The following is a 24175-nucleotide window of genomic DNA, read 5'->3' on the forward strand; positions in this document are numbered from 1 at the left end:
ATAGGGTCCAGTGGCTCAGCCTCCCCAGTTACCTGAGGTGGATACTCTTGGTGCACCCCCTTGTGGGCTTTGTGCACAGTATTGTTGTAGTTAAGCCTTGATTGTTGTAGGTAACACTGGGAGGAATTGACCTCCAGGCCAATTGGCTGTGAGAATCAGCTGTGCCTGCAGTAGAACTTCTGTGCTGGAGACACCCCTCCGGGCAAGACTTGCTTCAATGGGGCTTTGGTGCTCACTGAGTCTGCCCCCTGAGTGTGTCCTTTATGAATCCGAGGAGCTGCAATCTGGATGGTCCCACTCTGACCACCAGGCACACTGGCTCCTGGATCTCTAAGGAGGTGCTAATCTAGCCTCTGCCTGAGGGTATCCAGTGGAGCCAGCTGTGATGCACTGCAAGTTGCCCTGGGGCCTTGGGCCAGCTGCAGTTTGTTAGGTAATTATCAGATTGCAAAGGGCCAGGCCTTTCATATGCAAAAGCCTCCGTGGCTTGGGCAGGTTGGGTCCCAGGGGATCAACAGGGCGGAGCGAGCAGTTATGGCTGCTCAGTCCTGCCCTCAGAGGCCCTGCTTCTCAGTGTCCCGGCAATCGCTGCAAGCACCCCCGAGAGAAAGCTGCCCTCGAGTTCCGACCGATGCCAGACAGTCCAGTTTCTCCCGTATGAGTCTGGGCCCCCACAGACTCACCCGGAACTGGAGCTCAGAGCTTGAGACTCCCTCCCAATTGAAAAAGACAACTGTGTCCTCAGCCGCCAACCCTCTCCGCATGTGCCTCTGTTCCTCTGTATTTTACTTCCGCACTGCACCTCCTCTGAGTCTCGGTATGCTTTTCTCTTTCCTTCTAGTTGTAGAATTTCCACTCAGCCAGCCTTCCTGTGGTTCTGGATGATGTCCGTTCCGTCTTTTAGTTGTATTTTTGAAGTGGTTGTGCGAGGCAGCAGTCTCCGGTGTTTACCTATGCCGCCATCTTGGTTCTGTACACTTTTATCTTTCTTATTGATGAATTCATTTAACAAATACTAATTTTGTATGTACTGTTTGTAAGCATTGTGCTAAGTGTTTGAGATAAATGATGAAGGGGCATGGGCCTTGCCTTCTAGCGCTCACAGTCTATTTGGGGCAAGAGAGACCTATAAGCAACTAATTATAATAAGATAATATTAGAAGAACAAAGCATACAGTGAACTATTAGCCAAAGAGGAGGTCAAGATTAATTCCATCCGAGGGCCTCACAGAAGTGGTGACAGTGGACTACATTTTGAAGTTTGTCAAGCAGGGAATTGGGGAGAAAGCCATTCCAGGTAGGAAGGATGGTTTAGGCAAAGAGTGACGGCATGCTCAGAATGATGACTTGCTCAGCACTCACAAAACACAGGCTCTTAAATGACTCTCTATGTCATGTTAAGGAGTTTCAACTTATCCTGCAGCCAGTGAGGAGCCATGGACAGTGGTGGTGTTTTTTCTTAAATGACCTGTACTGTTATTTTTCTCATTACAAAAGTAATACAAACTCATTGCAAACAATTCAGAGAATATATAAACATATAGAGAAAAAAAGTAGATATTTCATAACCCTACTACCAGAAATAACAGCTTTTAATATTTTACATATATCCTCTAGACATTTTTTCTGTGCATACATATACACTTATTCACATTCTTAAACAAAAATGGTGTTGTTCTGTGCATACTGGTTTTAAACTGCATTTTAAAATTAATATGACATGGAAATATCTCTATATTAAATAGAGAGCTAGAAAATTTTTTTCTCTATTGTATGGTGATACCATAATTCTTTCATGTAATATGTTGATGTTTCTAATTTGTATTAGAACATTCTTAACTATATTTCTTTATGCACTTGCCCTGTTGTTTCCCTGATGAATTCTTATAAGTGGTGGGAGGGAGGAGTCAAAGGATTTACGTATTTTTAATTAATTTTTGTAAAAATGTTGCCTTACTGCTGTATGCAAGGAACTATGCCATACCCTGGAAATATGACAGTGAATGTCACAAATCTGCTGTCTGCTCTTGCGGCCCTTACAATGTAGTGGAAAAGACATGTTAAACAGTCAAATAAATATATGCTAAAGTGTGGTATCACTTTGGGAAAGTGAAAGGTAAATGGAAGTTTATCTTTAAGGAGTCCTTACCTTTTAGCGATATATACCAAAGTATATACAGATGAAATGGTACAATAGTTGGGAATTGCCTCAAAATATTACAAGGTGTTGGGAGTGAGGGAAAGTGGGTAGAAGTATAGCTGAAACAAGATTGGCCTGAGATTGATCATTGTCGAAGCTGATGGTTAATTATGCATTTGAAATTTTCCATAATGGAATGTATAAATCTGAAGAAAAGATGGAAGTGAAGTTATAACCGGTCTACATTCAGGGGCCAAGGAAAGAAACTTTTCAGCTGAGACCTTTGTGATAATGTAGGAGTTGACCAGGCTACCAGTGGTGGGTGGTGGTTGGGAAAAGAACTTTTTCGGCAGTGGGAACAGCGTGTAAAAAGGCCAGAAGCCCTAAGTAAAGAACATGTTGGTGCTTTGAGGAAATGAAAGAAAGCTGGTGTTGTCAGAGTCGAGAGGCTGAGGAAGTAGGCATGAGCCAGATCATATAAGACCTTGGAGACCATGTTAAATACTTTATTCTTTAATCCAACAGTGCAGAAGGAGGCCTTCTATAGAAGGGTTTTAAGTAACTGAGTGGCAAGGTTACATTTGCTTCTTTTAGGGCTCAAGCTGTTTGGTGGAGAATGGTTTTGGTTCAGGGTTGGAAGAGAAGGAAATATAAAGGTAAAAATAGAGAGACATTAGGAGGTTGTTGCACTAGTCCAAGGGATCTGGTGACTTTGGATTAGTGACAGTGTTGCACGTAGAGAGAAGAGATACTGATTTGAGAGATATTTTGGCCTTGGTGATGGTATAGATATGAAGGCTGAAGGAGAGAGGTATCAAAGATGATGTGTAAATTTCTGACTGATGCATCTGAGTGATTGGAGGTATAACTGACTAAAATGGGGAAAAATGGAGGAAGAGCAGGTTTTGTGGCAAGAGAGAGAGCTCAGTTTGTTATATGCCTAGAAAATGTGCACCTATTTGCATTTTCACCTTTACTAGTATACATGAGACTACACAAAAGGTTTATAATTGGAGGCCTGATCTGTACAGATTTGTGTTTTAGAAAGATTCTGGTGAGAGTCTAGAGACCAATTAATTGTTAGTCCATGAATTCTTTGAATCAGGAATCTCATCTGTATTATCTCTGCCTTTTTATCCATAATAACTAGCAGGCAGAGTGCTTGGCATGTAATAGATACTCAGTAAGTAATGTTAACAGAATGAATGCTTAGATATGAGAGTTGAGAAGGTCTAGGTAAAGAGGGATAGATTCAGGGAAAATTTCCAAGGTAGGTTCAACAGGGCTTGCATGTAAGATGGAAGATATTTTCTCTCCCATCCTTGACTCTTCTTCTGTTGAAGAGCTTTTCAACAGCTCCATGATGCCAGCAAGTCTCTGCATAGACATTGACTTGATTTGATTTTATTTTACATTGATTTTAAAAATTTATCATCCCCCCCTCAACATTTATTTGTTTGGAACTCCATAGGTTAGAGGCTATTGATCTGTAATTAGTCTCTTCAAGCTGCCTATAACTCTAGTTCTCATTTCTGCTGACTCCTCAAGCCCAGAATCGGTCTAAGCCTAGCAGCGCTGGTCCTTGGGGGGAAGTCTTAGCAGCAAGGGGAGGGGTATTTGCAGCAGGGCACCAGTAGTTACTGAACACTAGAAGCTGCTCAGCATTTGGATATAAATTGGCTATTACTTATATACTCTCCATTTTATAAATGGAGTCATAGCCCGAGAGAGACATCAAAATGAAAGCCCAAGGTTGCGTTGGTGGTATAGTGGTGAGCATAGCTGCCTTCCAAAATGAAAGCCCAGTGTATTTATCAGTGTCATCCCAGATTTCCCTGGTTTTCGGCTGGTATTTACTACAGTCGATTTCTTGACTCATCAACCTCATCCATATACTTTATTTTCACTGATTCCTTATTGCACAGTGATTATATGTTAATTTTAATATTGCCTCATGCTTCCTGAGCCTGCTCCTAGGCTCCTGTTGAATATGCTCACTTAGCTATGACCTTGTTCTTGTGTTGTGCTCATCGCTACCAATTTATATCACTTGTCTATTCTCTTTGCTTTTGAAATTGTTCAGAATATTGCTTCTCAGAGTCCCTTTCCATTTTCAATTTCAAAATGGCATCTTTTACGTATTCTCCTGGTTGCCATGACTGATGTGTATTGAGCAATTGGTTTATCTTTGCAAGTATACCAGACTTAAGTAATCTGGCTTTGTAGCAGCAATACCAGATGCTGTGGAGCCCAGGCATGGCAGGCCAGCAGCTTTGGGCCTTCCTTGGTATGTTCAGTGGAAGCATGTGTACGCACAAGGGCAGGGTGGGAGTGTGTAGTGGAGAAGGGAAGTGGGTGGGGGTTTAGATAGTGCATTTTCAAGGAATATTTTGAGGGAGATAAAGGAAGATGCTTAAATGTCATGTTTTCTAGAAGACTTTGACATTGGATCTAGAGTAAATTCCTTCTTTCTTCTATCCAGTCAGTCAACTTTGATTGTGACATTTTCAGTCTGGAACTCATGCCTGTCTAAAAAGCATTCTCCACTATTGCATAGATTGTTGGTATATACATCTGAATGAGTTAACCAGTCCTTGTCAGTGAAGAAGATGAGTTTGAAATGGGTTGTGGAAGTCTCATTCTATACCATGTACTTACGGAACTCTCTTTTGCCACTATCCCTCTACATTCTAAGCACAGTGAGGTAGGTGGTATTGTACATATTTTGAACATGATTAAACCAAGACTTAGGAAATTTAAATATCTCTGAAGGTCATATAGCTAATCATTGATGGAGCTGACATACAAACTAAATTTTATGTTGCTGCAAAGATTATACTTTTAATAATGACACTATTTTCAGCCATATAAGTAATTTTTCTATCTTATTTTTCTTACCCAATTTCAGAATCTGTTATGGAGAATACAGCTATTGACTAATAAATCTAGTGGCTTAAAACTAAAGGAGGCTGAGTGTCTGGGGTAGAACTGTCATTATTTCACTGGGAAAAGGTTGTAGGAGGGATGTGGTATGGGAGGGGGCAGAGGAGGCTCTCCTGGCTTTTCATGAACATGTTATTCCCTGTCTTTCTGTACTGAGGCCTTATTAGTAGTTCCAGCATATCAGTCGTACACTCCTCAGAGGCAGAGTCTTTAAATACTCTGCAGTAGGATCTGGAGAACTTCCACAGTGTGATGGTGGCTGACATGACTGAGAAGCACTTTCTGACTTATGGCCAGGAAGCAAACCATAACATTCCACATCTAACTTTTTAATTTAAGTCTTAAAACATTTTAAAATATGTATTTTTATTGATTTCAGAGAGGAAGGGAGAGGGTGAGAGAGAGAGAGAAACATCAATGATGAGAGAGAATCATTGATCGGCTGCCTCCTGCACCCCGTCCCCCCCACTGGGAATTGAGCCTGCAACCTTGGGCATGTGCCCTTGACCGGAATCGAATCCAGGAACCTTCATTCCGCAGGCTGGTGCTCTATCCACTGAGCAAAACCAGCTAAGGCCAAACTTTTTAGAAATTACAGTTGATATTCAATATTATACTAGTTTCAGGTGTACACCATAGTGGTTAGACATTTATATAACCTATGAAGTGATCACTTTGATAGGTCTAGTACCTCTGATATCGTACATAGTTATTAGATTACTAGAGGCCCGGTGCACGAATTCATGCACCAGTGCAGTCCCTCAGCCTGACCTGCGGGATCAGGCAGAAACCGGCTCTCCAACATCCCCCGAGGGGTCCTGGATTGCAAGAGGGCGCAGGCCAGGCCGAGGGACCCCACCAGTGCACAATCAGGGTAGGGGAGGGATGCAGGAGGTTGGCCAGCCAGGGAAGGGACCGCAGGAGGGCTCCAGGGTGTGTCCAGCCCATCTCGCTCAGTCCCGAGATCAGCTGGACCCCAGCAGCAAGTTAACCTACCGGTTGGAGCATCTGTCCTCCCTGGTTGTCAGTGCATGTCATAGCGACTAGTGAACCAGTTGACTGTCTGCACCCTGGTGGTCAGTGCATATCATAGTGAGTGGTTGAGCGGCCTTAGCATATCATTAGCATATTACACATTGATTGATTGAACAGATGACTGGACACTTATCATATTAGGCTTTTATTATATAGGATTATTGACTATATTCCTTATGCTCCACAGCAACTTGTAATTAACGTTTTTGGCTTCTGATTTTGCTCACAAACAAATGTACTTTATTTTATCATGAATTCTAGAATCTAAAGCAAAGGGAAAATGGTAAAGAAATATGAGATATTAACTTTTGGTCCCATTTTTAACTCTATATAACTTAGACCATATCTGAGTTCTTTTATGAAAACTGTAACCTAAAATAGACATACAGCCCCCTATGAAACTTCATTCATATCTGTTTAGGTTTTTTGTTTGTGTTTATGTAACTCCCTGCCACCGAAAGAAATGTGTGAATCCTTTATATGTTTATTAGCTATAAGGCAGATCTACTGTGCAAATCTATCTAGGGATTTGAAGGGACTGAAGGTCTTTTTAGAAGATAAATCTGAGGCTATCGAGATATAGCAATAAGAAGATATTGGGGTAAAATTTCAGGCAGAGAACACCACCTGGTGGCTATAAGGAGGATTTGAGCCTTCTGTATTTGTAGTATTCGCCATAGTATCTGAATGATATCTTTGTTTAAAAATTACATTCTTATTTATGATAGTCGTGGATTCAAATTTCTGAGACTATCTGGCATACAATTCTAGCTTTCCTTTATTGAGACTACTGTCAAAAACTGCAGACCAACCAAATAATTGTGTCCAGCAGAACTGAAGTCTTGTGCCCTTAGTTGTTCAAAACCCAGGGTCCTGCTTATCTCAGGAGGAAAATAATTTTGTGTCTTTTCATCTCTATTGCAACTGCTAACTTTGATATCATGCTTATTTTATGTGGGAAGTTTCTGCCTAGTAGAATGTTGGAGAAGGAAATATTAGTGATTTTTCAGTAAGTATTTGTCAGGTGTTATATAAAAATAAGTTGCTTTTCCTGTACAAAGATTATGAAGAGTGAAAAAAAGATTATGAAGAGTGAAAAAAAGATTATGAAGAGGAGTTTGATAGCTTTCCAGAGTGATTATTAGGGTGAGCAAAGTTGGCAAGGGATGGGAGATTATGTAACCATTTTTAATTAAAATACATATCTGAGATTTCTTTTTTATTTCAATAAGCATCTTTACTTGACATTCTTGAATCTAGGTAATTCTATAGGGTAAAGTAGGGACATTGGCCCAAGGAAAAAGGATCCTATTAACCTAATCTGGATGCATATTTTATAGGCCTGCTAGGGAGGGGAGGATAAACAAAGTTTTAGATTTCAGGTTGAACCTTAGGCCAGTATGGCATGTCTGTATCTTTTTTCCTAGTAGGAAAAGTGAATCCAGGCCCCACCACCATTGAAAAGTTGCTTGAGGGAGGGCTGTTCATGTAAGATACTAAATAGAATGTGATATAACTTTTCACTGTTCTCCTAGGATTTTTTTTATATAAGTAACAGTATTACAACATCTACATTTCAGTACTCATATTACCAGACATTGTAAAAGGCTGCTCCATACACAAATGTCCACATATTGCATAATCCCATTTATATGAAATGTCCAGAATTGGCAAGTCTATAGAGACAGATTAGATTTATGGTTGCCAGGGCCTGGGGCCTGGGGAGGAATTAGGAAGAAACGAGCAATGCCTGCTTATGGGTTTGAGGTTTCTTTTGGGAGTGGTGAAAATGTTCTGGAATTAGATAGTGGTGATGGTTGGACAACTGTGTGAATATAGGGTGGGTGGGGCAAAAGTCGGTTTACAGTTGTGATTATGCAAAGCAGAGGGTTTATTCTTATATTATTATTTATTAATTATTGTGTTATTTTTCATATGAACTATAAACCTACTTTTGCCTCACCCTGTATACTAAAAAACACTGTATTGTACACTTAAAAAAATTAAAGCTAAATGAAAAAAAAAGGAAAGCCTATTCATGGAGGAATGAACTAAACCAATAAAAAGGTGATTGAGATAACAATCCTCTCACTTGTGTTCTAGCTGAAATGTTTGATAATTTAAATATTACAGGTTGAGCCTTGAATGTTGTTTTAATTTGTACTTTATTGACTGTTCCTGACCTTCACAGGGCCACGATGGGCCTCCTGGAACATTGGTGTGTTCATCTGCATTCGATGTGCTGGAATCCACAGGAATTTGGGGGTGCACATATCCAGGGTAAAATCAGTTAACCTTGACCAGTGGACTCAAGAACAGATTCAGGTACTTAATACAACCCAAGAGTGTGCTAAAGTAGTTCTGGATGAATTTCAAATTGGGCACAAAGATAAAGGAAAGTTTAGTTGTCAGACACCTATATCCAGTTCTCATACCTTAATAGTGAAAATGTTAATCTTTCTATTTAAAGTACAAATTATTCCACCTCTATTTTACCTCCTTCAAATCACAAATGGTTTATGGTCTAGGACCCCGTGGATCGAGAAAGATGTAAAGGAGGATCTTTGGATTATTTTCTAAGACCCTTGACATCTGCAGATCTAACATTTGTAGTTTTAGATATTCTCTAAAAACAAATTTAAAAAGCCCTCTCATAGACTTAAAACATTTTATTGCTAAAATGCTTGCTGTTAGGCTGGTGGGCTGAGAGTGAGACAGTAGAGTTAGTGAGTCCAGCTGCCCCAAGATCTGCACCTCAATGTGGCTTCATTGTTCTCTGTTCTCATCCTGCATTGAAACTTTTTATAATAATTAAGAAAAAAAATTCTTGGGGAGAGTGGATCCAAAGAAAACCAGTTGCTAAAGTAGATGGTAGAAATAAGAGATTATTCTTAACCAGAACATGGTCTTAGAAATATTTTAGACTGGTATGTGTGTGTGTGTGTTTTGTTTTTTGTTAATCCTCACCCAAGGATATTTTTTCCATTGATTTTTAGAGAGAGTGGAAGGGAGAAAGGGAGTGGGGAGAGAGAGAGAAACGTAGATGTGGAAGAGACGCATTGATTGGTTGCCTCCCACACGTGCTCCAACTAGGGTCAGGGGGGTTGAACCTGCAACCTAGATACTTGCCCTTGAATGGGAATTGAACCTTTTACCCTTTGGTGCTCGGGCCAACACCATAACCACTGAGCACACCGGCAAGGGCTTATAGATTCTTTAAAAGTCTAAAGTTTAGTTATACTTTCAGTTGCACTTTACTGTATCTTATGAAGGAAACTACATGCCATAGAGGTATTTGGGAATTTGAAGATTTTAAAAGATCTTGGGATTTATCCCTCACAAGTGCTAAGGAATCTATTTCAAAAGCCTAGTGTAAAACACAGTTACTGGTAATAAAGCTGAATGGGTTAACTAATAGTATAAATTCCGAGTGTAGTTACTGCCTGCATGTTGCCTGCCAGATCAGGCACTGAGTATTGCCTGCCAAGCAGACATTTGGTAGCTGTGTCTTGGACTTTCAAATGGAATTTTGAATTATTACTAAATTAAATGTATCTTGTCAGACAGATCTTTCAATAAACGGAACTCAGGGGTGAGGTAGGAAAGACAGCTGTGGGGGCAAATGGTTGCGAGCAAAGTAGAGAGAATCATGGATTGGAACTCTAAATACACAGGTTTTAATCTTGGTTCTACCCCTCTAGCTTGGTTCTTCAATGAAAATGCTGCCATTGGGTGAGAAGTTTTAAAATTCTTTCCTAATCTGACATTCCGTGTTTCCACATCTCTTTGACTGCAGTGTATGCAAGAGATGGGGAACGGAAAGGCAAACCGACTTTATGAAGCCTACCTTCCTGAGACCTTCCGGCGACCTCAGATAGACCCGTATCTTTTCTGGAGCAACTTAGAAGACTGAGTGGTATTTTGGTGTTTTGGGAGAGTCATGTAATAGTCACATCTCATGATCTGTCTGTGTAGTCAGATCTAATCTATGTGGATTAGTCATATCTTGTTTTTTTCTCTCTCCTGCAACCAAGGCCTACGAAAAGCACATGTATACTTTCTGTGTCAGAATGGTGGTGCCACAGGGGGAAAACTCAGGAATCAAGACTGCAGTGGTTCAGTTTCACTGTGACTTCTTCTGTAAAGTGACATCTCCAGTAGTTATTTGGGTCTCTGAAGCTATTGTTTAGTAAAAATCGTTTACTGTGTTGTGTTGAATCAGCAAAACTACCATTCACTTTTTAAGGCCTTTTTATGTTCTGTGTGAAAGAATTAGCTGTTGCCGAAACCGGTTTGGCTCAGTGGATAGAGCGTCGGCCTGCGGACTGAAGGGTCCCAGGTTCGATTCCAGTCAAGGGCATGTACCTGGGTTGCGGGCATATGCCCAGTAGGAGATGTGCAGGAGGCGGCTGATCAATGTTTCTCTCTCATCGATGTTTCTAACTCTCTATCTCTCTCCCTTCCTCTCTGTGAAAAATCAATAAAATATATTAAAAAAAAAAAAAAAGAAGAATTAGCTGTTGTTGACCAATTAGTAACTTTTTTCTCCCGTCCCCTCTGCATGGGAGAGCACCCAGCTCACAAAACCAACGCCCAAAAGCCATGGTTTTTTGACCATCTTGTTAGAGTTGGCTTTTTGGTTGGTGCAGGTAGAACTTGTTAAAAAGCAGATTTGGGGCCACAGAATCTGGCCACGGGGCGCAAGAGTTTATAGTTTTTAGGGTCACTAGTTGCCTTTGTTTAAGGCCTATTGACCTAAGGGCTTTAAAATAGGTAATTGACTGATGCTTTATCTGTCTTCTAGAGCAGCCACAGGCTCCTCTGCTGGCAATATGAAGACTAATCCCATTTGATGCTATCAGTGCTTCCACGGAAAATCAGAGGAAATGGGATTCCCTGTAATAACTGGGAGGGAGGCATTTCAAGGTTTTGGTCAGGGAGACTACATGTGAAGAGACAGAAGCCGTATGGGGAAGCCAGGCAGGAGGGAGCGAGAACAACGTTCCATGGGATACAGATTGACCTTTTCTAGTCATCCTGGGAAAGACTTGCTTGATTTATCCTTAATAAGCTTTTTGCAGAGCTGTCGAGGGATTTATTCGAGATAAATATGAGAAGAAGAAATACATGGACCGAAGTCTAGACATCAGTGCCCTTAAGGTTGGTTGTAACTCTTTCAAGTTTTGTTCATAATAAGTAATTTGCTTATTAATTGCGCCAGGGAAGAATTTGAAGATCAGTTACTAACATGCTCAAAAACTGTCATTTAAGAAATAGCTCAGTTGGTTAAAACATTGATCCAGTACAGCAAGGTTTTGGGTTTGATTCCCGGTCAGCACATACAAGAATCAACCAATCAATGCATAAATAAGTGGAACAACAAAAATCTATGTTTATCTATGACTCTCTCCTCTCTCTCTCTCTCTCTCTCTCTCTCTCTCTCTCTCCCCCTCCTCCCCTCTCTCTCACCCCCTTTTTATTTCTCCCCCCCTTCCTCTCGCTTTCTCTCAAATCGATAAAATAATAAAGATATAGAGGTAGAAAAAAGCCAGTTCTTGAATCAAGACCATGAAATATCATGAAGCAAAGTTTGGCCTCAAGGGCAGACAGGGCAAACCATCAGTGAATTCTTTGTCTTGATCTGCATTTGGATGCTAGTGACTCCCAGTTCCAAATTATTTCTTCAGCTGGACATGTTGGGCATATGAGATCAAATAGAAAATGTACATATACATATATATATGTATATGTTTATACATGTAAATTTATATTATTTATATATACACACATACAAACCCTTCATGCATACATAAATTTTGTTTCCATAAGTGAAGTCAACAATTAAGTGTAATTAAATCACCAGTTTCCTTCAGCTTGACCAGCATGTATTGCCTGTGCATTGGTGGACTGATTGCTAATGGGATGACCCTTGTTCCTAAGAAAGGTTTTAGATGGAGACTACCAGTTGCCAAGTATGCTTTTTCATCCTAGGCATGTGGTTAGAATCTGAAATACGATGTATGATAACTAGGACAAGTATAATATACAGGAGGAAATATGACATGGTTTCTGGAAGAAGACTAATCCTGATTACTGACAACTAAAGAACCAATAAATATGACTCTTTAGACCAGGGGCCCTCAAACTTTTTAAACAGGGGGCCAGTTCACTGTCCCTCAGACCATTGGAGGGCCAGACTATAGTTTTTTTAAAAAAAAACTAGTCGGCTGCTGAGCAACAGGCAGCGGCGGCAAAAACACCCGGCGGGCCGGATAAATGTTTTCAGCGGGCCGCATGTGGCCCGCGGGCCGTCGTTTGAGGACCCCTGCTTTAGACCTTTAAAAAGCCTTTGACAAGGTTCTACAGTAAATTTCTTTAGATGTAATTGACTATTTCTTGAGACACAGAAAGATAGAAAGTATGGTATTCTCGAATTCTAGCACAGATCCTATCTGTCATCCATCTAGTTAGTTATTCTAATGGAGGATGCACTAGTTAGTGAAATCATTAAGTTTACACAGGGCTCTAAGCCCTGCCAGGTTATTTAGAGCTCCAAATTGACCTTTTGAGGTTATGTGAAAAGGCATTAATTGGTAGGTGAATTTCAATGCAGATAGATAAGTGCAAGGTAATACTCTTACCTCATAGTCATCCAGAAAAGGGATCTGGAAGTTATCTTAACTGTTCCAAGGGAGATTAACCCAGTATATAGCTACAGCTTGGATGGCATCAGAAAGGGTTTGAAACCAAAGTACATATATTGCCTTTTATTTGTAGAAAACTATGGTCTGTCTGCCTACGTTTGTTCGTTGTACCTGAAGATGTGAAATTAGATGAGCTCAGAAAAGGGTATCTGAGGTCATCCCGAAGATGAGGGAAGAGTTTCTGTAGGAAGATAGTGTGCTCATGAAAACAGCCTGTTTTACTCACTAGATATTTCCATTTAGGAAGGAAAAAACTCCTGTTTACCAAAAGGCTATTTCAATTTTTTTATTTGATATGCTTAGATCACAGTTTATCTTACCTTTTTCCTTTTGTGGCATAAGGGTTGTGATTTACATTGGTACCTATGTACCAATTACTTGGAGTGAATTACTTGGTACCTATGAGGTCTTCCATATTTTGGATTATTTTCTTAAGATATATTACAAAATATGGTATTATCTAGGTCATAGGGTTTCAGTATTTGTCTTTCATACTTTTGCCAGTATACTTCCAGATGTTGTACTATTTTATACTGTCTTCTTAGCACTATATTAGAGTACTAGTTTTCCTTCATCTCTACCAACATTAGGTATTATTAAGATCTTTGTCATCTCCCCCCCCCCCCGCAAAAAAAGGGCATTTTAAATTGCACTTTTTGATCAGTAGCAAAGCCTTAAATTTTCACATGTATGGTCTACCTCTTTTGTTCTTGAGTTTACTTTGTGGTTCTGTTTGACATTTAAATGTTTATATGATTTTTAAAATATGACCAATAACACGGGTGAAAATATTATGAAACAGCCTCTGAAAGTAACGAAAACTGAGAGAGACTTTCTAATATATTTTTTTGATGTACTTGTTGGTTTTATACAGGCGGCTCATTTGGGATATTTTGCAATCCTTTTACTCTTTTTTGGCCCTATTTCCTTGATTATTATTTTTCTAACCATTAAGCTTGACATTTTTTTCCTGATATAAAAAAAAAAGATAAAGATGGAAAGAAGTTATAACTGAATTTATAAAATCACAAAGGGTATGTATTAGTTAGATGAACATGAACTTATTTCACCAAGATGAGGGGGGACCCCTCAAAGCATGAGCAAATTAAACTTGAGTCAGAAAGGAGCAGCAGACGGGCAAAATGTTTTTTCCTCTGTAGATAGCCTGACCTGCACATTTCAAGAGTCATAAGACAGATGAGGGAGGGCGGGTGCTTAAGGTATTTGATGGATGCCTCTTAGAGCATTGAGGCTGATGTGGACGAGGCCGACTCTCATACCCCACACCAAGAAACTCCAAAGCTTGTCAGACTCCTGTATCAGAGTCAACAGGGACTTTTTGTTTCCTTTTTGGACATTTGAAATGACAATTTATCGAAACTGCTAGTCACTACTGGGCCTGTGTTCTTTGTCTTGTTTTTAAATCATTATAGAAAGAAAAAGATGACAAGTGGAAAAGAGGGAATGAGCCAGCTTCAGAGAAAAAAATGGAACCTATTGTTTTTGAGAAAGTGAAAATGGTAAGTGGGAAAGTATTTGAAATCTTTGGATGGCCTCAGGTGTGTTTATAAGTGTGGAGGGGTGGCCTGCAGTTGATAGCATATTGTACCTGGGACTAAAGGGTTTTGCATTTAGATGAGCTCACCTGCTGCCACTTCAGCTTCTTTCCCAGCTAATTGTCGCCTAATCTGCTCTGTAACAGTTTCTTTGGAGTTAGATGGCAGCTTAGGAACCACATCTGTTCCATTTAAGCAAAAGGCATGTTCCATGCCAGAATATCAAGGCTGTATGACACCTTCTGAGTAGATGTTACCTCTTATTAGATCTTCTGTATCTCATTTCCTGTTACAGTTAAGAACAGTCCAGAAGCCAGGCCAGACTGATCCATTTTAAGCAATCACTTCTTGTATTCTTGCTCTGTCATATTGAAGTAGACACCTTTTTCTTTCCACAGGACATATTGTGGCTGTGGTAGTGGATATCTAATATCAGATCTTGGAATCTTAGGAGAGAGGACTTTTTACTGTTTGCTTAAGGAGGAGTGTTTTATCGTCATTCTGAATCGCACTGTCTAAAGAACACAGTCATTAGTGATATTGGCAGAGTGAGTTAGGTAATCCTTAGACTGATCTCCCTTTTGGTATTAAAGGTTTTCTAATCACTGGGGGATTTGCTGGCTTTTGGCTCTTGCACCATCAGACACCTACCTTTATTCTTGGTTTTTCCCGGAACCAAAACCTGCTACTTCTGTTGGACCCCTGATCTGTGGTTGTCTTGGTTTCAGACAGACCTGTCTCTTTGGAAAGCCAAACAAGCACAGATGACACCTTTGCTTTTCACTTTAGGTTTGATTTATGCACTTGTACCTCTGACTTGATTCTTTCACCTGACACTTCCTGAGTTTTGTTTCTTTGGTTACTCTCTTTGAATAACATCAACCATACCACAAGGAAACCTGTGGCTTTACAGTGGGGAGGGGAAAGGGTTCAAAACACCTGCTTATTTCTTTCAATAACATGTTTTCGCCTTAGCCACAGAAAAAAGAAGATCCACAGCTACCTCGGAAAAGCTCCCCGAAATCCACAGCACCTGTCATGGATTTGTTAGGCCTTGGTAAGAGTCAGACTTTCCTACTCCCATAATCTTGCAAATTCTCTCTGACCCTGGGAAGCTGGGCAGAGATGGGAGTCTTTCAGTTTGTATCCCTGTCACTAAGAGTGTTCTCTCGCGTTCTTCCTATTGTTTTGTGTCTGAGCAGTTGTGCTAAGAAAGTTTTACTGTGACATTTTCAGAGCGACAGTACAATGGAGTGGTTAAGAATACAGCCTTGAGAGCCAGAGTCCCAGCTCTGCCACTTGCTGTTATGTGACATTGGGTAGTTCACATAACCTCTGAACATTCCTTTCCTGTCTGTGCAATGAGGATGATATAAGTGTCCATGTCAAAGGTGTTGCTGGAAGGATGAAGTGAGATAATGCCTCTAAAGCTCTTAGCCCCTCGCTTGGCACATACTAAGCACTCAGGACATGGTAGCAGTTTTCACTAAACCAGCACCTGTGAGCCTTGCACCGTCCCTCTCATTTTTCAGGTGCAGCCTGTTTCTGAGGTGCCCCTTATCTTGTGCTCATTTTTCTCTAAACCTTAAAACCCTGCCCCATTCAGAAGTAAACCTGTTCTTTATCTTTCACAGTACTGATGGCTGTACTTTATTTCAATCCATTTCTGCTGATTTAGGTTATTGGCTACTTAGGCTTCTAATTTTAATGTATCTTTAATTTAGCTCTGAAAATGAATCCTACACAGGGTTGTCTCTCAAATAGCCAGAAAGGAGCCAGCCAGCCCCCTTTGCCTGATAGCTGGGCTGCAGGCTTCTCCTGAGTGCTCTTGGGAATGTGGGGCAAGGCCTCTCTTGAGATGCCCCATCCAAGCTAGATGGTTCCAGAAGCCTAGATTTCCAGATCCATGATGGAGTATATGGACTTTCCCTGTCTTCATTGTGTCTACAATAGAAGGAGGGCCTGGGCTTAATGAGCAGTGCTACATTTTTTTTACTTTAATCTTTCTTTCCAGATGCTCCTGTGGCCTGCTCCATTACCAGCAGTAAGACCAGCAATGCCCTAGAGAAGGACTTAGATCTTTTGGCCTCTGTTCCATCCCCCTCTTCTTCCACTTCCAGAAAGGTGAGTCTGGCAGGCTCCTCAGGATTTAAAGAGTATTCTGAAAAGAGTGATTTTGATCACTTAATCATGGAGCTGAGTCATGCTTCCTTGGTGGAACTAGGCTTTGGTTTTCTTGGTTCTTGATTCTTTCCTTAATACACTGTTGTCTCTGTTACAGCCTAAGATTACTATTCGTTCCATTCTCTCCTGCCCAAAAAGGGTGGGCCCTTTGAGTGGGCTTCTGTCTAAGGTGTGTCAGGTTGTACAGCTGATACTTGAGGTCAACTCCTCGGCCTGAGTTATTGCCAGAGGATTTGTAGGTGTGAAAGACTTGAAACATTTGATGGCTACTATTTGTGGAATATCTGCTATGTACCAGGCACAGTGCTAGGTGTTTTTCTATATTTTGCTTATAATTTAAAATCTTCATTACAATCCTGCAAAATGATATTTTATAGATGAGGAAACATTAGTTCAGAAAATTTATGTGCCCAGCATCTAAACTCAGTTCTTTCTGGCTGTATCATTTATAGGTTGCTTTTATTTTTATTTTATTTTTTTATTGATTTTTTACAGAGAGGAAGGGAGAGGGATGTTAGAAACATCCATGAGAGAGAAACATCAATCAGCTGCCTCTTGCACACCCCCTACTGGGGATGTGCCCGCAACCAAGGTACATGCCCTTGACCAGAATTGAACCCGGGACCCTTGAGTCCGCAGGCTGATGCTCTACCCACTGAGCCAAACTGGTTAGGGCGGTTGCTTTTAGTTTTAAAATTTGTCTTATATGTTTAGCAAATTACATTGTTTTACTAAAGAACAAAGCATTGTTCCAGAGCCTAACTATTAGGTGTTTTCTGATATTTGTTTGGTAAAAATGTCAGGAGGTAGGTTCCATGCCAACTACTAACCTCAGCCATCAATTCTTTTTTTGTTTTATTTTTTAAAATATATTTTTATTGATTTCAGGGAGGAAAGGAAAAAGAGAGAGAGAGAGAGAGAGAGAGAGAGAGAGAGAGAAAGAGAGAGAGAGAAACATCAATGATGAGAGAGAATCATTGATCGGCTGCCTCCTACACGCCCCACACTGGGGATTGCGAGCCTGCAAAACCTGGGCATATGCCCTTGACTGGAATCCAACCCGGGACCCTTCAGTCCACAGACTGATGCTCTATCCACTGAACTGAAATGGCTAGGACTTTTTGGGGGTTTTTTGTTGTTGTTGTTGTTAATCCTCACCTGATGATATTTTTCCCATTGATTTTTTTTTTTTTTTTTTAAGAGTGAAAGGAAGGGAGCGGGGTGGAGGAGAGAGAAACATTGATGTGAGGGAGAGACATTGATTGGTTTCTTCCCACATGCACTCTGGCCCGGCCTGGATCAAACTTGCAACCCAGGTACATGCCCTTGACTGGGAATCGAACCAGCAACCCTTCAGTGTGTGGACTGACGTTCTAACCACTGAGCAACATCAGCCAGGGCCAGCCATCAATTCTTAATGCACATGTTAGAAGCAACAGAGAAATGAGGGAGATCTTTACAGAGATTCCCATGAGGACCATTCCAATTGTCCCCCTGCCCTCTTTGCCCTAAGGTGGTAGGTTCCATGCCAACTGCAGGGAGTGCCGGCTCTGTTCCTGAAAACCTGAACCTGTTTCCAGAGCCAGGGAGCAAATCAGAAGAAACAGGCAAGAAACAGCTCTCTAAAGACTCCATCCTCTCACTGTACGGATCCCAGACGCCTCAGATGCCTGCCCAAGGTAGAGTTCTTGGAGGGCCTGGCAATATGCCAGATAGAGACACGAGGACTTCAATGTAGGAGTTATTTGTTGCGACAGGGCAGTTGCTATGAGGGCTGTGATATCATACTCCAAACAAGCCTGCATGTGAATGACATTTCTGTGAAGCCACAGAGTACCAGCAGATTCTTCTGTGGGCTCTGGTGTCACATGTCTGTGAAGTCTGACGCAAGCCTGGATCTAGACCGTAAAGGGGAAGTAGTTAGGTCAGGAACCCTCTGGTGGGAAGCCATGACAAGGCGTGTAGGCATCTGTGTAACTGTGTGGCTGTGTAAAAGAGCATTCTGAGTTGAGTCCTGAGAAATTCTAGTTGGAAAGGAGCAGCCAGTGAGACTTTGGGCTGACTTTGTGTGCTTTCCTAACAAATCTGTACGTATGTTCTCTTGGCAGCAATGTTCATGGCTCCTGCTCAGATGGCATATCCCACAGCCTACCCCAGCTTCCCTGGGGTTGCACCTCCTAATAGCATAATGGGGAGCATGATGCCCCCACCAGTAGGCATGGTAGCTCAGCCAGGGGCTTCTGGGATGGTTGCCCCCATGGCCATGCCTGCAGGCTATATGGGTGGCATGCAGGCATCAATGATGGGTGTGCCAAATGGAATGATGACCACCCAGCAGGCTGGCTACATGGCAGGCATGGCAGCTATGCCCCAGACTATGTATGGGGTTCAGCCAGCTCAGCAGCTGCAATGGAACCTTACTCAGGTAAGCTACCCCGTTTTATTTGGGACAAGAGTTTTCAGACTTCCTCAAGGCCACCTCACTTTGTGTCTCTCTCTTATCCTTTAAATCTTCACAGTAGATGAGATAACACGAGAGACATTCTTATGCTTACGTTTGCATTTATTTTCTTTCTTCTTTCTAGAAGGTATATCCAAATTCAGACTTTCTGCAGAGTTCTGGATTCCTGTAGAATAAGGGTAACTGCCAAAACCTAAATCTCTCTATGCATCCATCAAAACAAAAACAACCTTTACAGATAAACAAGGAGCGCAAATAAAACCTATAACTTACCCATGGCTACCACGTCCAGTAGCCAGAATGCTCCAGACTTCAGATTACATGGCAGTTGGCATATAAACACCAAAACCCAGCAGAGCCAGCCTCACGGAGGAGGTGGCAGACTATAGATGAAATTATCCCCAGAAAGAGAAAGACCTACCCTGACTGGGAACATACTGAGAAGAGGTCTGAGACCTGGTAGGTTAGGGCTCTCGTTATATGTAGAATCAAAATTAAGGTATTGAAATATATAGGATTAGAGATGATAGCCCTGGAAGACGTGGCTTCTAGGGGAGGTGGGGTGACTTAAAAGGAGAATGTGCTCTTTGAAGGATGGTGTATTTCGCCATCCTTCTCCCTGCAAAATAGTCATTTCACTGTACTAACAGAAGAGGGTGCTCTTGAACTAAAAATGGCACTAATGGATTGTAACAGAAGAATGACAACTAATAATTGTAGAAAAATAGGTATCACATATTCTCAAAGAAATATGCTTCAGGTATGTATTAATTACAGTGAAAAACATAATGACAGTTACTACCTTAGCCAAGTGATCAAACATAAAATTACCAAGAGTGGGACAAATTAATATCATGTGCTTTCTGGTATCTTGCACTAAGACCTAAGAAGGGCATATCACCTTCATAAATTATTGCCAGAAATGGATTCAATCATATAAAATCCAAATGGAAGGATTTTCTGCCGAGTAAGTGGCCTAGATTCTTAAAACAGTGTCAGGAAAAAAAGAAAAATGTGGTGGGGGAAGTGTTCTAGATTAAAGGGACTAAAGAGATATGAAAATGAAATGTATATCAGAATATTGCATTAATCTTAAATCTCTTGAGCATGTTAATTATATTGTTAATATATTGTTAATATATTGTTAATTATATTGTGGTTCCAGGAATGTGTTATTTATTATGAAATGCATCCTGACGTAATGGGTGAAATGTCACAATATCTGTAGTTTTTAGTGCCCATCAAAATTTTTCAAGTTTATACAGATGTATCAGAAAAGATGGCAAAATGCTAATAATTGGTGAATTTAAGAAAGGAATAGAGAAAAAAAAGAAAGGAAGGAATAGATGGGCTTCAGTGTACTATTTCTTTCAGCTTTTCTGTAAGCTTGAAATTTTCTTTAAAAGTTGGTGGAAGAAAAATAGACTCCTAAAGAAAAAGAACTTCTAGAGAAAATGTCCTGGGCTTAGGAAATGTAAGGTGTTTTGCTTTGATGGATTGTTTCTTCCGTTCTCTGCCAGAGGCTGGTCTTTCAGTCTAATTCAAAAAGAGGCCCTGACCCCACTGCCTCTTTTCTCCCGACAACTTCCCTTCTCAGGCACCGAAGACACGGTGGGCTTTTTTGTGTGCCTTCCTTTGTTCATCTGAACACTCCAGTTTCTTTCTCTCTCTGCTGCAGCGTGCGCAAGCACTTTCACCGGCAGTAATAACTCTGCTGGAGATCAGGCTGGGCGCTGGCGAGGGGTTTCTCTGTACTCTCGGGGTTGTTGGCGGCAAATGAACAGTCAGCCCCTTCTCTTTAGGATGCGGGCCTGGAAGGAAAAAACAATAACTTCTCATGCTGCTTTTATGTTGTCTCGCTCCAGGATTCCTTCTTCCCTCCCTGAGTATGATTAGTCTCTGTCAATATCTCTTTTCTGAAAAGTCCTTCATTTATGTGGTCTGGTGTCCTTGAAATGCTCTATTGAGGTTCAGAGCAGTTAAGTACCATAAGAGTTCTTCTTTGTCTCATTCTCCCATCCCCACTGACGGAAGGACTCCTGCCCTGCCTTTTGCACTCATTGGCTGCATGCCCACATCCTGGTCTGAAAGTCTCCTCTCTCCCTTTCAGATGACCCAGCAGATGGCTGGGATGAACTTATGTGGAGCCAATGGCATGCTGAGCTATGGACCGTCGATGAGCGGCGGAAATGGACAGGCAGCAAGTCAGACTCTCAGCTCTCAGATGTGGAAATGAATACAAATCACCTATATGGCTGCCGCTCTCCTCCGCCCCCTCTCTCCCCCCTTTTCCTCTTTCTCCAACTCTTTCACCCCTTCCCCTTTTCCTACCTCTCTCTGTTTGGTTTAGAAATTGCTCAATCTGTCATTTGGGGTTTGGCATTCTGCCCAGCCCAGCCACTTCCGAGACACGCAGACCTCTCTGTTGTTTTATATGTACATGTCCCCTAGCCATTCCGACTTCCTCCCAGTCACCCCAGTCCTCTCCTGCACCAGCACCTTAGGAATTCTTGGCAGAAGGCACTTACTGTGGAAGGTTAAACCTCCAATCAGATTCTCAGAAGGGTCTGTAGGTGTGTTTTAGGCAAAGAGGGGAGGGTTTAGAGATACTTCCATGTGTGTTAATAAACTATTTCTACATATTTAAATTATTAGTTGAAGAGGGAGGGATTATGCTCCCAGGATTCATGGGAATGAAGAAAGTAATGAAATAAAATCAAATACTTACTGGGTCTGAGATCAGGTTGGCCCCTAACCTTGGGGAGATACAAACCCCATCTATGAGGATGAGCAAAAACATTACTCTCCGGTCCCCTGCATTGCTTTCTGGATCTGAAGCTTCAGGACTTGCTGCTTCAGTCAGCCTTTATTAACACCAAAGACTTATGGAGGTCCCTCACAAAACACACAGCCCTTCCCCTGCCTCCATCCTGCCTGCAGTAGGATCTGGCTCCGCGGTTGCAGGACCAGCCCTTCCAGAGGGAATGCAGAGCTTAACGCGTGTACTGTGCGTGTGCGTGCGTGCGTGTGTGTGTGTGTGTTCCACCTCCCACTCTCTCCCCATCTGCTCTGAGTATTTTTGTTTTTGGTTTTTCAGGTTTAGGTTTACAACAGAGAGGAATTAATTTATCAACAGCCTAAAACTGTTGCCAGTTTTTCTTATAGTTAAAAAAAAAGAATTGCAGTCTCATTGATGGCTCTCTCCCTCCTTTCCCCTCCCAACCTGCTAATCACTCGTTCATGCCTGTGTATCCGGGCTGCTCTGTTTCCCCACCTGTGCCAGGGATGAGGCAGAGAGCCCGGGCAGCTTTCCTCTCAGTCATTGTTCACCCTACTTGAAAATTAAAACAAGAAAACTTTGCTTAAAAGATTTCAGCTATGGGAACCACAATCCCTGGTTGCCTTTCTCCTGTGTATGTGTAAATTCCTTAATAAATATTGCAGGGAAGCACCGTTTGCTTGCTGTTACTGTGTGTCACTCTTGGAGGAGGGTGAATTCCACCCACATTTTCACTTTCAGGGGCCAGTTTTCTCATTTCCTGTGTGGGGCAAACCCAAGGGCCAGGCCCAGGCCCAGGCCCAGGCCGCAGAAAGGGGGCCTTTATCCAGCAGTGTCTAGAGCTGTGAGCTGAGGAAACCATGGACATCTGCACCTGCTAGAGTCACAGAACATTGGAACTAGAAGCATTTCCCCCTTCCCTGCCTCCCTGCCTTCCTCTGAATACACCTTGTGAATACTTCCAGATGTGAGAGGATAGCACAGTGGCTAAGAAAGGAATCTTGGATCAAGCTGCCAATATTCATATCCCTGCTTACTGTGTGACCTGGGAAAGCAATAAACCCCATGTCTCAGTGTGAAATAGGCTAAGGTAATACTTAGGTAAAAGGAAGCAGTTCCTGTGGTGCATGTAGCACAGTATCGAGCACTCATCACTCAAGTGTTAGCAAGTATCAGACCTATGTTAGGCATTCATTCATTCAACAAATGTTTAGTGTTTACAATGTGCCAAACAGTGGCTAAGGCTCTGAAATAAAGTAATGAATCAAAACTCCCCAATCTCATAGGGTAGTGTGGTAGGAGAGGTGGACAATAAAGTAAAATGATTTCATTTCAAACATAATACAAGGTAAGTTAAGGGGGAAAAGTGGGTATGGGACCATTTGAATAGAGAATTCAGGAGGAGGTGCCATTTGAGCTGAGGCCTGAATAAGTAGCCAGTTGTGTGGGGATCTGGAGAAGGAGCCGACAGAACAAGGGTCAATGTCTGCACTGGAAATTGTTTGGCTGGAGTGTCGGTCTGGGAGCTGTTACGGATTGATGGTATGGAAAGCCTTGAGACTGGGGCTGTCACCTAAGAAAGCCCCATGAGACGAGGACTGAGCCTGGGGCCCATTGGCTTCTAGAATTTGGAAAAAATAGATCAGAAAAAAGGAATTTGACATAGTCCCCACTCTCCAGCTCACAGTCTCATGGGGCAACAAACTTAGAGGAGAGGTAGTAGTTAACCAGTGGGTGGGGAGAAGAGTATTACAGACAGACAGACAGTAGGTGTAAACAGAGCCCTACAGGAGCACAGAACATTCGGGCAAGCACAGCAGTTCGATCTTTCTAAGGTATGTGAATTGGGGTGGTAAGAGGTAAGATTGAGGGGGTTTGGGCCAGGTGACAGGGGCTTCCTATACCCTAGGAAGGGGTTTAGCTTAAAGTGTTGTAAACAGTGGAGAGACAGTCAGATTTGAGTTTTAGGCAGCTACTGAGAACAATGTGTTTGAGGGAGTAAGACCAGATCTAGGGGACAGAGAAAGGGTAAGAGCTGAACTAGGGCCATGGTAGAAGGGGTAGGGGAGAATGGAGTGGCTGAGAGCAGCAATCCATGAACTGCTTTTGAGGTCTGTGAGATGCTCATAGGTGTTTCATAACAACGCTGAAAGGAGTTTGGGAAAGATTGCATATTATGACACCTCTTGTGCATCTGGAATATAACATCCCAATGGTAATGGCTCTGGAAAGTCTTGTGGTAAAGACTTTTTACAAAATTAATTCTGTTTTAGAGCAGTTTTAGGTTAACAAATCTGAGTGGAAGGTACAGAGATTCCCCATATACCTGCTGCCCCCTCCCCAACCTCCTCCTCTTTTGACCTCGCACCAGAG

The 24175-nt window shown here is 41.8% G+C and overlaps 1 protein-coding gene across 4 annotated transcripts in view; it reads left to right on the top strand.

The window, feature by feature from the left end:
• The window catches only part of SMAP2 (small ArfGAP2), a 44397-nt gene extending 23128 nt beyond the window's left edge, over nt 1-21269 (top strand). For 3 of the 4 annotated variants that reach the window (XM_036347939.1, XM_036347936.1, XM_036347935.1), the window contains 9 exons: nt 8310-8443; nt 9915-10000; nt 11200-11278; nt 14256-14342; nt 15354-15435; nt 16393-16502; nt 18076-18241; nt 18671-18987; nt 21134-21269. In XM_036347939.1, the coding sequence (XP_036203832.1) occupies nt 9918-10000; nt 11200-11278; nt 14256-14342; nt 15354-15435; nt 16393-16502; nt 18076-18241; nt 18671-18987; nt 21134-21259 (1050 nt within the window). In that variant the 5' untranslated portion in view covers nt 8310-8443; nt 9915-9917 and the 3' untranslated portion in view covers nt 21260-21269. Of the gene's footprint in view, nt 1-7179; nt 7265-8309; nt 8444-9914; nt 10001-11199; nt 11279-14255; nt 14343-15353; nt 15436-16392; nt 16503-18075; nt 18242-18670; nt 18988-21133 lie in introns of all 4 variants that reach the window. The other variant, XM_036347938.1, reaches the window with a different exon arrangement.
• The last annotated feature ends 2906 nt before the right edge of the window (nt 21270-24175 follow it).

This window comes from Myotis myotis, unplaced genomic scaffold (assembly GCF_014108235.1).
Source record: "Myotis myotis isolate mMyoMyo1 unplaced genomic scaffold, mMyoMyo1.p scaffold_m19_p_2, whole genome shotgun sequence".
Classification (NCBI taxonomy): Eukaryota; Metazoa; Chordata; class Mammalia; order Chiroptera; family Vespertilionidae; genus Myotis; species Myotis myotis.